Consider the following 13,999-nt stretch of genomic DNA (forward strand, 5'->3'; position numbering starts at 1 on the left):
GCCGACCAGTCCTTGTTTAAGCACCTTAATGCCGAGCGCCAGACATGTTAACAACAAGTACCATCTCTTGGTATGACGCGGCCGGGGATCGAACCCCGGACCTTCCGCTCACCGGGCGGACGTTCTACCACTAGACCACGGAGGCGGTCCGGTATAATAATCCGTATTTGTGTCCTTGCAGATTTATGGGTGTTAAGCTGCTTTTTGGATTGTACTCCGAAACAAGACCGGTGCCATTACCACTGCCCGTGTGGTAAACTCTTCCGGAGAAAGTTCACATTTGTCCGACTCACGACCACGGTTTGCCCTTTTGTTCTGACAACAAACCAGACAGCTTCTGAGGAAAGAACTTCAGCAGAGTCCCCTAAAATCCAAAAAGTGAAGAGAGAGCAAGTTCCGAAAGTGACATGTTTTGTCTGCAATGCAATGATCTCTAAGAAAAACATTAAAAGACATATTGAGACACACAATGCACGAGATGAAGTGAAAACCAAGTCATACCAACGTGGAATATGCGTTGATAAACACCGCGGTCTCTACATGATCAGCAAGTCCAGTATCGGTCCAGATTACCCACTTCATGTACAAATGAACACTGTCACACAGCAGATACAATGTGAACATGAAAATTGCAATTTAGCTTTGGGTGTTGCAGCAAGGGGCAATGTAGGTATTTATCAGTGCCACCATTTGCAATCAGTTATCATAAAGAAGTGCAAAGCGTGCGGTCACTTCTACAGGTACCAAGAGCACAGGGATGGTATACACAATTTTGACGACCACGTGTTCCTGTCAGTTCGCCTGTGCCACTGGTTCAGAGTTAACTTGAAGGTACATTATACCTAATTTAGTTAGTTTATGGACGACTCCCTTCTCCAAAACAACACTTTGCATATTTATGTGATCGTGATATCTGATTGTTGTATGGCGCATTGTTTGTTGATATATGCACTTGATGTGGGCCGGTGACATTCGGACTTTAAACACTTTTGACTGTTAACTTAGGATTAGTTTAAAATATCGGCATAATGAATGTGATCAATTTCGCCTGCTTAATGGTTTCAGAATCATACAGCCGTTGGAAGGGCTGCCGATATCTTATCAGAAGATTCCGGCTTACATTTTCCCGGAGACAAAATGTTACAGGGATATCTGCACTTTGAGGCAATGTGCGATCACAAGTACAACTTTACCTGTGACATCTGTGGCCGTTTTCCATGTTGCCTGGTGACAGATGCAAATAGGAAATGTGCATTTCCATTAGCATGTAAGTCTAATTTATAATTTCCAGTGTCTAAGAAATGTATAAGCGCATTAACGATGTAGTTTCAAAATGTAAAAATGGAAAGCAAAAATGTAAGGTCCATTATCTCATGGTTGATCACAAACAATATCCCATAATGATGTTTCCTAATCCCTGTTCTCTCGTCTCTTATGGTAAACATGTATTGCTTACAGTGTCACAAGTACCAGGGACAGAAACAGCTACAGATGGAATCAACATGGATGTGTTTTGGAGCCAAACGGTGGAGGCGTCTATTTTACTTCGGGGTTTTGGAAAAGGTGCAAATCCTCATATTGTATTATAAATGACTCATCTTGTCTGTGTGTGTGTGTGTGTGTGTGAGAGAGAGAGAGAGAGAGAGAGAGAGAGAGAGAGAGAGAGAGTGAGTGAGTGAGTGAGAGAGAGAGAGAGAGAGAGAGAGAGTGAGTGAGTGAGAGAGAGAGAGAGAGAGAGAGAGAGAGAGAGAGAGAGAGGGGGGGGGGGGGGGGAAACTAAAATTAAAGTTACTGTAAGGATATTGTTTATATACACTATAATGTATTTATCATTTCATTCCCTGACAGAAGCAGCCAACGTCGGGCGTGTTACACCTAGTTATGACAACTGGGCTCCTTTCATTGGATTAGCCAGAAAAGATGAAAATGCTTTCAACACTGAAGCTGAAAAAGTTCGATCTCTCAGAACCCATCTTCGAGATACAGATTTTGATACAGGGGATAAGGAACTGACTGAAGATTTCCTGATCCAAATGTTATGTGAAAAGAAGGTAAATATGACATAATCGAAAGGCCTTATTGATATCAACTAGGCACATTTGTATAATTCTTGCAATCTTGATATGCGTAGGTAGTAATATTACAAATTGAGATATGATATGATATGATATGATAAGCATAGTCACTCATGTTTTCGACATTTTCTATATCATATCATGTAGGTTCTGGATGTACGGCACTGGTGTACAAAGATGGAAGTAGACGCCAAAGGGACCAAATTAGAGATGATCAACAGCTTGAAGGAAAAGTTGAAAAGCAAATCAACCTTCAACAAGTTATTTTCAAGCATATGGGGCCATTCTGGTAATTATGCCTACTATTGCATTTAAAATGATGAATAAAACATATATAGTGTGTGTTCCCACATTCAAGTGCCAGACTAAATGATGCAAAATAACTACTTACTTTGTAACACAATTGCTTTTGCTTGGTAATATTATTTTCGTTAAATGTCTTCAAGATAGGCCATCCCCAGCCCCCTCTGCATAAGAATCAGCACTGAGTCTGTTAATGGAATGTCATTTTGTAACTTGAAACTCCACAATCTGACTACTGGAGTATATAGTATACTATTAAAAGCAAGGTTAAACCAAATGTGTCCCATCACTATGTTAATGTTCATTCAGGTGGATGGGTATCAGCGTCCTGCCCCCATAGAATAGTGTACGCATTCAAAGCTATTCTGAGGCCTGAAAGTGTCAGAGACCATGTCGACATCATTCTATCTATGTCAAGACAACCGCCAGTCATCATTAGTGACGTAGCCCCAATGATGTCACGCCATGGTAACAAGCGGCGGAAGAACATGTTCTCGCCCAACGAAGGACGCTTGGGTGAAGCGACTGCAGACAACATAAAAAAAGCTAAGGAGGGGGTATTTTCAAAGAGTATACCTTGCATGAAGGAATGGGTGACAGTAGCACCAGTCTCCGACAATGATTTGCCAACCTCAAATGAAACGTTCTGTTTGCTGGATAGGTTTCATGAAGGGAATACAAAATCAGATGAGGAACTCCTAAGGCGTATAACGTTTGTTCCCGAAATGAAGGGCTCAATAAATTCACAAGTTGAAGAGCAGCTGCACAGGGAAATGAACCGGAACAACTACTTTCTAGATGCGATGTCGCCGGGAAACTACATGTTTGTCCTGCGATTGCTTCTACATTTTCACAATGAACATACAAACAGGAAAATGACAGAAGCAATCAAAGGAAAACTGTACACAGACATTTCGTATGGTGAAATACGTCATGACAAGTTTGGCCGCCTGCATCTTTCAGGTAAGAACTTATAAGTGGCATTCTATGACATGATCATGTATGACGTTTATTGGGAAGTGAGTGAGTGAGTATGGTTTTACGCCGCTTTCATCAATATTCCAGCAATATTGTGGCGAGGGACACCAGAAATAGGCTTCACATGTGGGAATCGAACCCGGGTCTTCAGCGTGACCAGCAAGCGTTTTAACCACTAGGGTACTCCACCGTCCATATGAAGAAATTGAATACAATATAATAGGTTGACATTATTTTGACGATATACGCCAATCAGCACGCACAAGCGTCGTATTTCATTTCCAAAGTGACATTTTACCTTCCAGATTTGGACAATGCAGCAGAAAAAGAAGGTAAATTGATACAATTTATTTCTAACATGTTGATATACATGTACCTAAACATGCAGCATGATTTAGCATCCATTACGTGCCTTGTCTAATTATAAGTTAGATGACAAGAAATAATAAAGGCTCTTGTTGTATTTTATTTGAACTTTTACAATGGCATGTTAAACTTTATCTGTTGTTTTTCAGTGATCCATTCATATAATTTTCAAGGCTATTGTTCCTTTTACAACCAATGGAATCTGCTTCGTCGGATAATCGAGATAATCGTTCTGGTGTTGACCTTTCATATTTACAGGGAAAACAGACCTTTGGACGAGGACTGAAGACGCACAGAAGCACAAGAAAATATCGCTCAAATGTAAGTAACATTTATGTATCTGTTGGGCAGTGTGGTACCCTAGAGGTCGGTGTTCTTCCCGATGGTCAATGTCCGATTTCACACGTGGGAAATGCATGAAGCAAATGTCTTATGTCCCTGTATGGGATATTGCTAGAATAGTGCTAACAGCGGCATCAAATATTAGTCATTTCACTGATGAATCTGTTGACCTGCATGTATTTTTAACACATTAATATAATGTTTTAATGTGAAGTTCACATGTCATGAAGTCACATGTCATGTCAAGAGGCCGGTCACATGACCACGAAACTGACGTTTATAAGCGTATGAACAACACACATTGAAATTTAGATGCATGTCTTCATGATACTGTATTTCAGAAATTGTCGTAAACAATGGCGGACTTCTTCCACATCCCCATGGGAAACTCCTGGGAATTCTCTATAACGAAGAATTGAGAAGTGTCAGTATTGATCATTTGGGCATTTTCATCTTGAACTTAGGGTTTCTGCATACAAGTGTTTGACTGTATGGCAGTGATGGAATATCCTCGTTACGACTCATCCTAGTGAACATAATATTTAAAGATATGCACACACAGACTATAGACTCGATCCGTGCCTAGATTGACACATGTGCGCGCGCGCACACACACACACACACACACACACACACACACACACACACACACACACACACACACACACACACACACACACACACACACGCACATATATATATATATATACACACACACACACATATTGCCTACTTTTTATTGTACTTTTGTATGATACAGATCACAAAGTTACCTTGAAACAACTGCAAGAAGCACTGCAGAAGGCTAGTCCATCAAACGTGACAACGTTTTGCCAAGGGACATCAGAACGACTTCTGGCCTCGGTAACCGAACACGGGCTGCGTTTTAGAGGGAGAACTGCCGGAGATGGCAACTGTTTTTTCCACGCAGTTGTAGATCAGCTTCAACGCCTCGATACCAGATCAGTGTTTGACCACAGGGGACAAAGGATGGCAGTAGTTGACAGCCTACGGAGGTATCCTTATGTAAGTGCACACCGGACCATATATTTGTGCATATGTAAGCTCATACAGAACCCTTCTATATAAGGGCGAGCTGTCATGGAAGACGCATGCCACTGATATATGCTTAGGCGAGTACAGTATAATAGGCTAGTATTGGCTTCAAATTAATCTGTGTCTAGGAACACATTTCGAAAGGATAATACATAATCAGATAACAACATAATGGAAAACAGCATTGTCAAGGAATCACATGGAGAATTCATGCAGATAACCATTGTGACGTGTTATTGGTCTGGTGAGGGTACTGGGGTTGCCCTTCGGGTGCAGATACACTCGATAAGTGAATACAGATGATACAGGATGTCTGCGCACATCATTCAAATTCATAACACAGGTATTCAGTGGGGTTCAGGTGGAGGTACGAAATTTCGCTGGACAAGGCAGTTCCAAGACTGGCATAAAACATGCCGACTAAAGTGGAGGATAATGTCAGTTCTATAGCTGTGTACATGGTCGGTATTTTCTAACATGGTTAATGGACGTAACTCTGCACAGCGAATAGATGACAGCTCCTTGTTCCTCGCCCCATTCAACCTCACCTCGCTATGATTAGAGTTTAAGGCGCATGTAGGTGTTTAATTTCAGAGAGTGATTGTGGTTTTAGCCGGTCAATGGAACCGTTGATGACCTCAGAAATTAGATCCATAGATGGTACTCATGTGGGAAATGTAACAATGGCTTGCGGCGTGACAAGCAAACGTTTCAGCCACAATACTACACCCACACCCTAAGTGTGCCTAAAATTGATATATGATGAATTACTAATTAAAATGCTACCAAACCTGCTTGTGTAACGTCAATTATATATACTTGTTTTCTATAGGAAGGAGGCACACACCTATCCAATTTTGTCGATGTGCAACGGCACAAAACCTGGAACCTTTACTTGGAGGCCATGTCTACACCGGGTGAATACGTTGATCACCTTGTAGTACAGAGAACATCGCAGTTTCTCAAAAAGGACATTGCCGTTTTCACAAGTTCCGAAGATGGAACCGCGTCCGACAGCAATGTTGTAATGATATCTGGTGGACCAGGAGCGGCTATGATGTTAGGTCACTATCATGAAGCACATTATCAAAGTCTGGATTTCCAACGTGCTGGTAAGTATTCTATATTCAATATTTTCATTCATACGGGTTTCATATATAAGTAACTAAAAGATCAAATATGAAATAAGTACCCACTTTTGCCACACATTTGCTTTCACCAACAGTTCTTCTATATCAATTCTTCTAATTCAAGAACCTGGGCCAGTGGTTGGCATAATAAGTGTTATCATCCGATACATTTTAGTCGTCTCTTAAGACAAGCGCTGGCGACTTATTCTAATTAAAAATACAAAGTATATTTTTTTTCACAACCGCATACAACGCGGAATATTTCCTTTAACTATCACCACTATTGAGCCTTTTACGCCCAGTGGAATCTGTTTCGTCAGATTATCGAGACTGGTTAATCGCTGTCGTTGACGTGTTACATTTAAGAATTAACTTCAATATATATCTTTTGCTTTTATGTTGGTATAAAGATAAAAACCGGTTTGCACACTGTGTACATAAGCATAAATAAGTACGTCAACGATAGTAACTTCACAGTCTGTTCATTAAACACACAACTGTAGCAAACATTTCGAGCTAAAACAGCGCACACACTTCATAAGCCAATCATAACACAGTTGTTCGTTAGTGACCTAAATATTTTTCGGTAATTGTTTCCGCCTAAAATTCCTTGGTTAGTCAATGAAATGCCATGGAATCACTTGCAATGTATATAAGTACAAGTAATAAAAAAAGTAATACATGACGTATATGTCATTTTAGCAAGCTGTTGCCGAAACAATCCGTCATTGTTATTTTAGGACAAGTGGAATGTTCCACCGCGCAAGCAGATTCATCACCATTGCCGGCGGAGGATGTGGTGAGTGTGATGAAACATATTGATATTTTCGTCTTTACAAAAAATATGCTTACGATACAGGGCGAACTGCCTTAAGGTAGAGAGTCATGTAATAATGTTTGTTATTACAGGGCGGTTTAACTGTAACTGTTACTTGTAACCTATAACTAAGTACACTTACAATATATAAAGGAAATATAAACTTGGCGGATACAATGATATCTTTGATATATAGATATAATTTGTTGTATGTTTTTCAGTTTCAAGATATCTGTAATGATGACAGAAGATTGGACGAAATAGTAGTGACGATAGGTCCCTACCGAATATCAAAATTGGATATTCTGACAATAGCACCAATACTTCCGAAAGAAACAGAAGACCAGATGAGAGTGAAAATTGACAAAGAGACCAGATGGGCTGTGGGCTGGCTATATGATCAGGTATGTGTACACCACTGTATACACATGAAGTACATTTATTAAACGGTGATAAAGTGGAACAATAACGTTAATAATATTATGTTTCTTTGCAGATAATAAACGTCTTCTTGTATGTGCTGTGTCAAAGGTGGGGGGTAAGTGACAGGATATTCAACATACCGTGATATATACATATGATATGTACAAAATGATATGTAGATATGTTTACAAGATGCCATGTCATTCATTAATAGATTAATCAACTTTGTTACAAATTGTGATAATGTGTGCAAATACCAAAACAATATTCGTCCTTGAATATATCACTTGCTATTTTAGAATATGTTATTTGTTTCGGGGTAAGCAGAGAAACGCAGCTTTATCAAGCCAAGTTATAGAGGGATGGCAACATTTCAAGTCCAAAAGGAGACGCCGGGCGCCACTTGTTCAAAAGGTCAGAATTGCTTTTTAGAAATATCTGCAGTTACAATTTTAAACTGAAGACAAAATATGCCAAGGGAATATATAGTTTTTTTATTCGCCCGTAAAGAGATCACCCGTTTAATAAACATACAGCTGTATAACACGTTGTATTATACCAAAGCGCGTGCTTATATACTGCGGGAACAAGTTTCAGTAACAAATATTGAAAACTCCCAACATCCTTGGGCTTATTCAACGACATTGCGTGTAGTGACGATAGATCACTGAGAGGGTATGCACACGCAATGACCCTCTCAACCCTGATGCTATGCTGACGTCACATGACATTGTTTCGTGGTTGGATCTTGTAACAATATTCTACATATTACGTCAGAGGGTATTGTGACGTGTTGTCATCTTTTTGATGCAGCATCCTGAGAAGCCAGAGGTCTTCCATTAAGACCGAGGGTTTCTGCAAATGATAATGCCCTGAAAATAGCGTTACCGTTATAATAGCTAAAAAGGATGGAATTTGTTATCAAATAAAAAGAATCAACGATATCGGTTTTGAAACATTTACTGCAATCAACACGAATGTCACTGACCCGCTTTTACAAATATGGAAACGCCATAGAACAAACCAGATGACGTCACTATTGAACATGACGTCACCTATCCCTATCCTAACAAATAGTCAAAACCCAAGTATGACATCATCTGGTTTGTTCTATGACATTTCCATATTTGTAAAAGTGGGTCAGTAACATATTTAGAAAAGTTATAAACGGCAAGTAATAAATAAATTACTAAGCTCGCTCCTGTTTAATAACATTTTTATGAAACTCGTCAATAGTTTCTTATATCGGACTCCCTTTCGATCGTGAGATACCAGAACTATTCACTCGTTTCATACAATAAGTATTACAAAGGAGCTCGTTTAGTATTCTCTATTTGTCATAAAGTGGGAATGGGTAAAGAGAAGAATATTTCGAAGATGACATTGAGGAGAAGATATCATTCACTGTCGGTTGGTGAATAAGAATCGCCTAGCCTTGCAAGGCTTGTCATTATTGAGAAAGGAAAATTAAATCTTCAAGAAAAAGCGTTTTCTGAAATTGACAGTATCATAAGTGAGATAAGATGCACTGGAAGAGTTTGTGAACCGCCGAAAGACGCCGACATATTGAGGAAATGAATTGAATGAATTGAATAAAGTTGATGAAGACAAACATTCCCTTAATTTAGCAACAGGTAACTGGATACATATCAAGTCTAATCGTTGCACATACAGTGTATATTGCACCTTACGGTTTATTAAGCAGCAGCAGCTGTGACAAGTTTATAACAATGTCATTCATAGAATAGAACTTACACAAAAGGCATCCGGTGAGTTATCACTGTTGGGGACAAGAGATCTACTCACGCATCATTGATCTGAGTACTCAAGCAGTCCAGACAGACGCAACCCATGCACTGTGTCAAAGGCCGACAAACTTATTCTCAGATCTGACGTTTACAGAACACCCCTAATACATGAATCACTTCACTTAAAGTCAAAGGCTCTTCACTTAGTTTACTCTTTTCCATATTTTCAATTTTGTAGATATATGTTTGTACAACACAACCATTAGCCATCAAATGTATATAAAGTTCAGTTCAGTGTCTTGCGTATGTGTAATGGACAGTCGCTAGGGCAAGTGAATGAGTGAACTGTTCATTTGAATAATTGTGTCATTTGTACTACTTGCTCTGTGTTTATATCTAATACTCTCTTAATTATGTAATCACGACCCCAAGAACGCGAGGGTTAGTACATGTACTGGTCTTCAGCAACCCATGCTTGTAGTAAAAGACGACTAACGGGATGCATATCATCGTATACCATTTGCGTGATCGATGCTCACGATGTCAATCACTTGATTGTCTGGTGTAGACTCGATTATTTACAGACCCGTGGTCATTAGCTGGAATATTGCTGAGTGCGGCGTTGAATGACAAATATAAATGTATTAATGGCCTTAAATGTTGATGTGACCCTATGGGGAGTCCTAAAGAAGTAGGCGTTTCCTCAAGTAACCTGTGCTTGTCGTAAGCGGCGACTTACGTGGACTGGGTGGTCGGACTCGGTGACTCGGTTGATTGAGTGTCACAGTATCCCGAGTGTGTTAATATTTGCTGGTGAAGCTATTTGAAGCAGGTATACCTAACACACCTTTTTTATTACAATGGATATATTATATGTGTTTATTATTCTGTTATGAATAAATTTCTTTGTTATCATGTACCCCAAAGTTTGAGTTCTTTGTGTGCACTTAATGCATGTGTATGGTTTTATACGCTTCAACGGCTACATCACGGCGTCGGGGGGCTGCAGGAATGGGCTTCAACCGAAACATTACCCCGATGTAAGGAATCGAACTCGACAGTTTCGGCGTTGATTGAGACACTGAGCTACCCTATCGCTAATATGGACATATTTTCTTCACACCTATTACATTTACAAATATTACCGTGCAAAGTGGAATCTGTCGGGACAGGACTTTAACTAATCAGCATTTGTAATACAAGGCGATATCAATGGTGCCGAATATACTATGATTCATAATAATACTTCTATAATATTCCTAACACAGGCCTCTGTAACAATCAGACTTACTTTCGGCCCCACAATAAGTAAAACGTTCATTTCCCCTGGATGTCAAAACATTGACGCAATGAAGTCCGAAGCAGATATTCCACTGTACTACACAATACACATTGAACGTCAAAAGCCCATTGGATGAACGTGCAATTGCAATGCTGATGCGATAGGGTAATTCTCTCAAATGTTGGCGGCAAAGGGAATTCCAAAGCTTTGTACACATAGATTGCGGTGTTCTCAGCATTCCAGAGAATCCTGCGCTCGTCCTTACGGTAGACTTCACCAAATGCATGGTGATAAATGATGATTTGTTTGTTGTTTAACGCCGCACTCAGCAGTATTCTAGCTATATGACGGCGTCTGTAAATAATCGAACCTGCACCAGACAATCCAGTGATTAACATCATGAGCATCTATCTACGCAATTGGAATAAGATGACATACATCAACTAAGTCAGCGAGCCTGACAACCCGATACTGTTAATCGCCTTTTACGACATGCATGGGTTGCTGACGACCGATTCTAATCAGGAGCATAAACGGCGTCTCACCTACCATGGGAGGTATTTACAGGTTGTTACAATCAGCAATCCCCGTTATTTGAATCGGCCAGATGTTGTATTTTTAGTAATTTATTGTGTATTGTTCGTCATACATGATGCGACACACTAATGCAATATTTTCGCCTTTGTTAACGGTACAAAAACACTACAGAGATGTATCGTGCCGGGCAGTGATGTATATAATGTGTATGTTTTTGTGAATGATAGATGAGTATGTGGGTAGTGTTTGTATGTGATGTATGCGCACGTGATATTGAGTGGATGTGGTACACTGCATGTGTGATTGAAAATGAAATGCGTGTAATATTTATGTGTGTGTGTGCGTGCGTGGGTGCGTGCGTGCGTGCGTGCGTGCGTGCGTGCGTGTGTGTGTACTTTCGATTATGTTCGTGTATTATTCTTGCCAATTTATATAATGGATAATTTAATGATTTTAAGTGCAATCATACGTATGTATACGTGTAATGTTTTTTACTGTTTTTAAACACCAGGTGGCACTATAATAAAATAATTTTCTTCTTCTTCTTCTTCTTCTGTAATGATGATTTCCCCTGATATTGTGCAGTCTGGATCAATTAGAATTGACTGAAGGGTTTGGCAATAACACTATGGTCATATAAATTCGTCTACCGTAAATAAACCAGAATTGATTAAGTAAACTATGTAACAAACTTTTCTGACAAACACTAAATACATTTTTATATTAAAAAGTGCAGAACATTGAAAAAATATTTTAATTATCTCAAGAAGTCGGCGTGAGAGTTCTGGAGACAGATGTGAGTGAGGGGCGTCCCGTATTTCTACAGCCTCGTAATAAAGGATCTGGCGAGGGAGGCTTGCCGCCAGTCTATGTAACTTAACTCTCCCCTGGGTTCACGCTTACTGGCACTTCCTTGTGGCTCCCGGCACACGGCACATAGGAGCCTTCCCCTACTCAATAAAATACTAAACTCGCTCTCGTGTAAAACCAATGTTATGAAACTCGTGAATAGTTGTGGTATCTGACTCGCTTTCGCTCGTCAGATACCAGAACTATTCACTCGTTTCATAAAATTGGTATTACACGGGAGCTCGTTTGGTATTCTATATTGATGTGTACATAGTAACAATACAACGTCACGTGTTGGTTGCTCACGTGCTGGTAGCCACGCCCATCGCTCACTTCATACGGCACAGATCTCGGATGTACTGAACGTTTAAGGATCTGACACTCAGTCGAAGACAGAACAAGGAAGTCGGTTACGAAACAGGTGAGAATTGATCATATATTCGTTTTGTCCACACTGTCGTATGGCAGTAAGAACGGTTGTCAGTGCTTATATACTAATCCGATCGTGTTATCGTACGGTGAGTTAATCCGTTAATCCTAGCTGAACACTCCAGCGCTTTCCTCTATTAGACGACGAAATACGAGTACTATTGCTGACGACAGAGACCATGGTCTCTGCTGACGAGTACCCTGTAACGACCAACGCATTTACAAAGGCAGGACAGGGTCTTGTGACGCAAAATTTACCAGCTATAGCCTTCAAGATAAACATGTTGACAACGAGTGTCACCGACACTGTCTATGACAATATCGTATCAGCAGCTTATAGCTGATAATGTTTGTGTTACAAGCCGCTGTGGCAACGATCGATGATACTGTTCCCCAAGAATATAGACACATATGGTCGTCTGTTCATGTTGGGGTCGATTGTCTGTGATACACGTATTTTACCTCCCTGTATATTTAAGCTGATATTAGAAGCAGGCAAGTAGGCTTGTGTCTGCACTGTGTCGTGGCCACTGTCAGTGTGGAATTGTGGGATCCTAGACATAAACATTTGGGTCCCAGACTGGTGATGTGTGCCACACACTTCAATTGATTGATAATCATTTCTAAGAATTTTACTGATGTCATTTTCTCAGAAGCCTGTGGCCTATATATTATAGATGGGGATTTCAATATTTTCTGGAAAGAATAGAAAAGTATGTTAGTTTATAAAATCTTGCATGCAATCTTCAGTTTTGATAAATGTAACGATTGAAATTTGAAACAGACATAGTTTTCAGCATCCCCAGGACTTGTAATGTAGATTATTCGGGTCAATTCTCAATGAATATACCGTATTCGACGTAATAAGCCCCCAGATCGCTCTCAAAATTAGAAATAGGGGGCTCTTTTTAGAATATAATTTTGGTGAGAAAAAAAAAAGAGTTGAAAGATTGTAAATTTTGTGGTTGATGCTGACAGCCTGAAATGATACAAAGGAAACGTCGGTGCGTATCATACACAACAGATATATATTCCAGAATTTGATTGCCCATACTTAAAGGTGCATATAACACACGAGTGCGTATTATACACGAATAAATAAGTCTTGTGTACATTGATCAATTGGAAGGGGTTATAATTGGGATTTGTTTACTAGCCAATGTATTAGCAAATATCGCGGTGGGCGCATATTAGAGCAAAATATGGTATGCATATGGGATGTGTAAGTCGTGTAAAACACTGAGGAATTAATCTATTAGCCACACATCTAACACAGATACCAAGGGGTTTTCACAGGGTGAGCACCACACACCCTTTTTTAAGCATAGGTCTAAAATTTGAAATTTTATAGTTGATTGGGTATACTAATAGTAAATGTTTAACAACATTTTGACTATTTTATTTGGTTGTATATTTTCAACAAAATTATATGATTACTGAACCAATTTGCCAAGTCACAAAATGCACCCCTCCTTTTCCAAACAACTGTGTGCGTGCTTGCAGTAACGACAGATCTATAGGACAGAGAAGACAGTGCTTTCTTCAATAGGCTACAGTTACCTATGCAATGTCTAAAATTAGACCTGGTTATAGAAACCGTTGGGGTATAGAGCGGCTCCCAATGAATGGCGGTACAGAGTCAATAATGACACCTGAGTTACATT

General features: G+C 39.7%; 2 protein-coding genes across 3 annotated transcripts in view; both read left to right on the forward strand.

Annotated features, from left to right (window-relative positions):
* Positions 1-128: 128 nt before the first annotated feature.
* Positions 129-8,274, forward strand: LOC124129125. The gene is made up of 14 exons (XM_048402290.1): positions 129-831; positions 1,066-1,267; positions 1,459-1,563; positions 1,849-2,051; positions 2,223-2,364; positions 2,688-3,341; positions 3,662-3,688; positions 3,981-4,043; positions 4,825-4,928; positions 5,953-6,232; positions 6,991-7,049; positions 7,289-7,471; positions 7,564-7,605; positions 7,818-8,274. The coding sequence occupies exons 1-14, from the start codon at positions 427-429 to the stop codon at positions 7,920-7,922; spliced, it is 2,574 nt and encodes an 857-aa protein (XP_048258247.1). The 5' UTR covers positions 129-426; the 3' UTR covers positions 7,923-8,274.
* Positions 8,275-12,072: 3,798 nt separating this feature from the next.
* LOC124150055 (nuclear GTPase SLIP-GC-like) overlaps positions 12,073-13,999 on the forward strand; it is a 66,271-nt gene continuing 64,344 nt past the window's right edge. For both annotated transcript variants that reach the window (XM_048402291.1, XM_048402293.1), the window contains exon 1: positions 12,073-12,327. The gene's annotated coding sequence lies outside the window, so the exon portion shown is untranslated. The remainder of the gene's footprint in view (positions 12,328-13,999) is intronic.

Source organism: Haliotis rufescens, unplaced genomic scaffold (genome assembly GCF_023055435.1).
Source record: "Haliotis rufescens isolate VD_foot unplaced genomic scaffold, xgHalRufe1.0.p SCAF_25, whole genome shotgun sequence".
Taxonomy (NCBI): domain Eukaryota; kingdom Metazoa; phylum Mollusca; class Gastropoda; order Lepetellida; family Haliotidae; genus Haliotis; species Haliotis rufescens.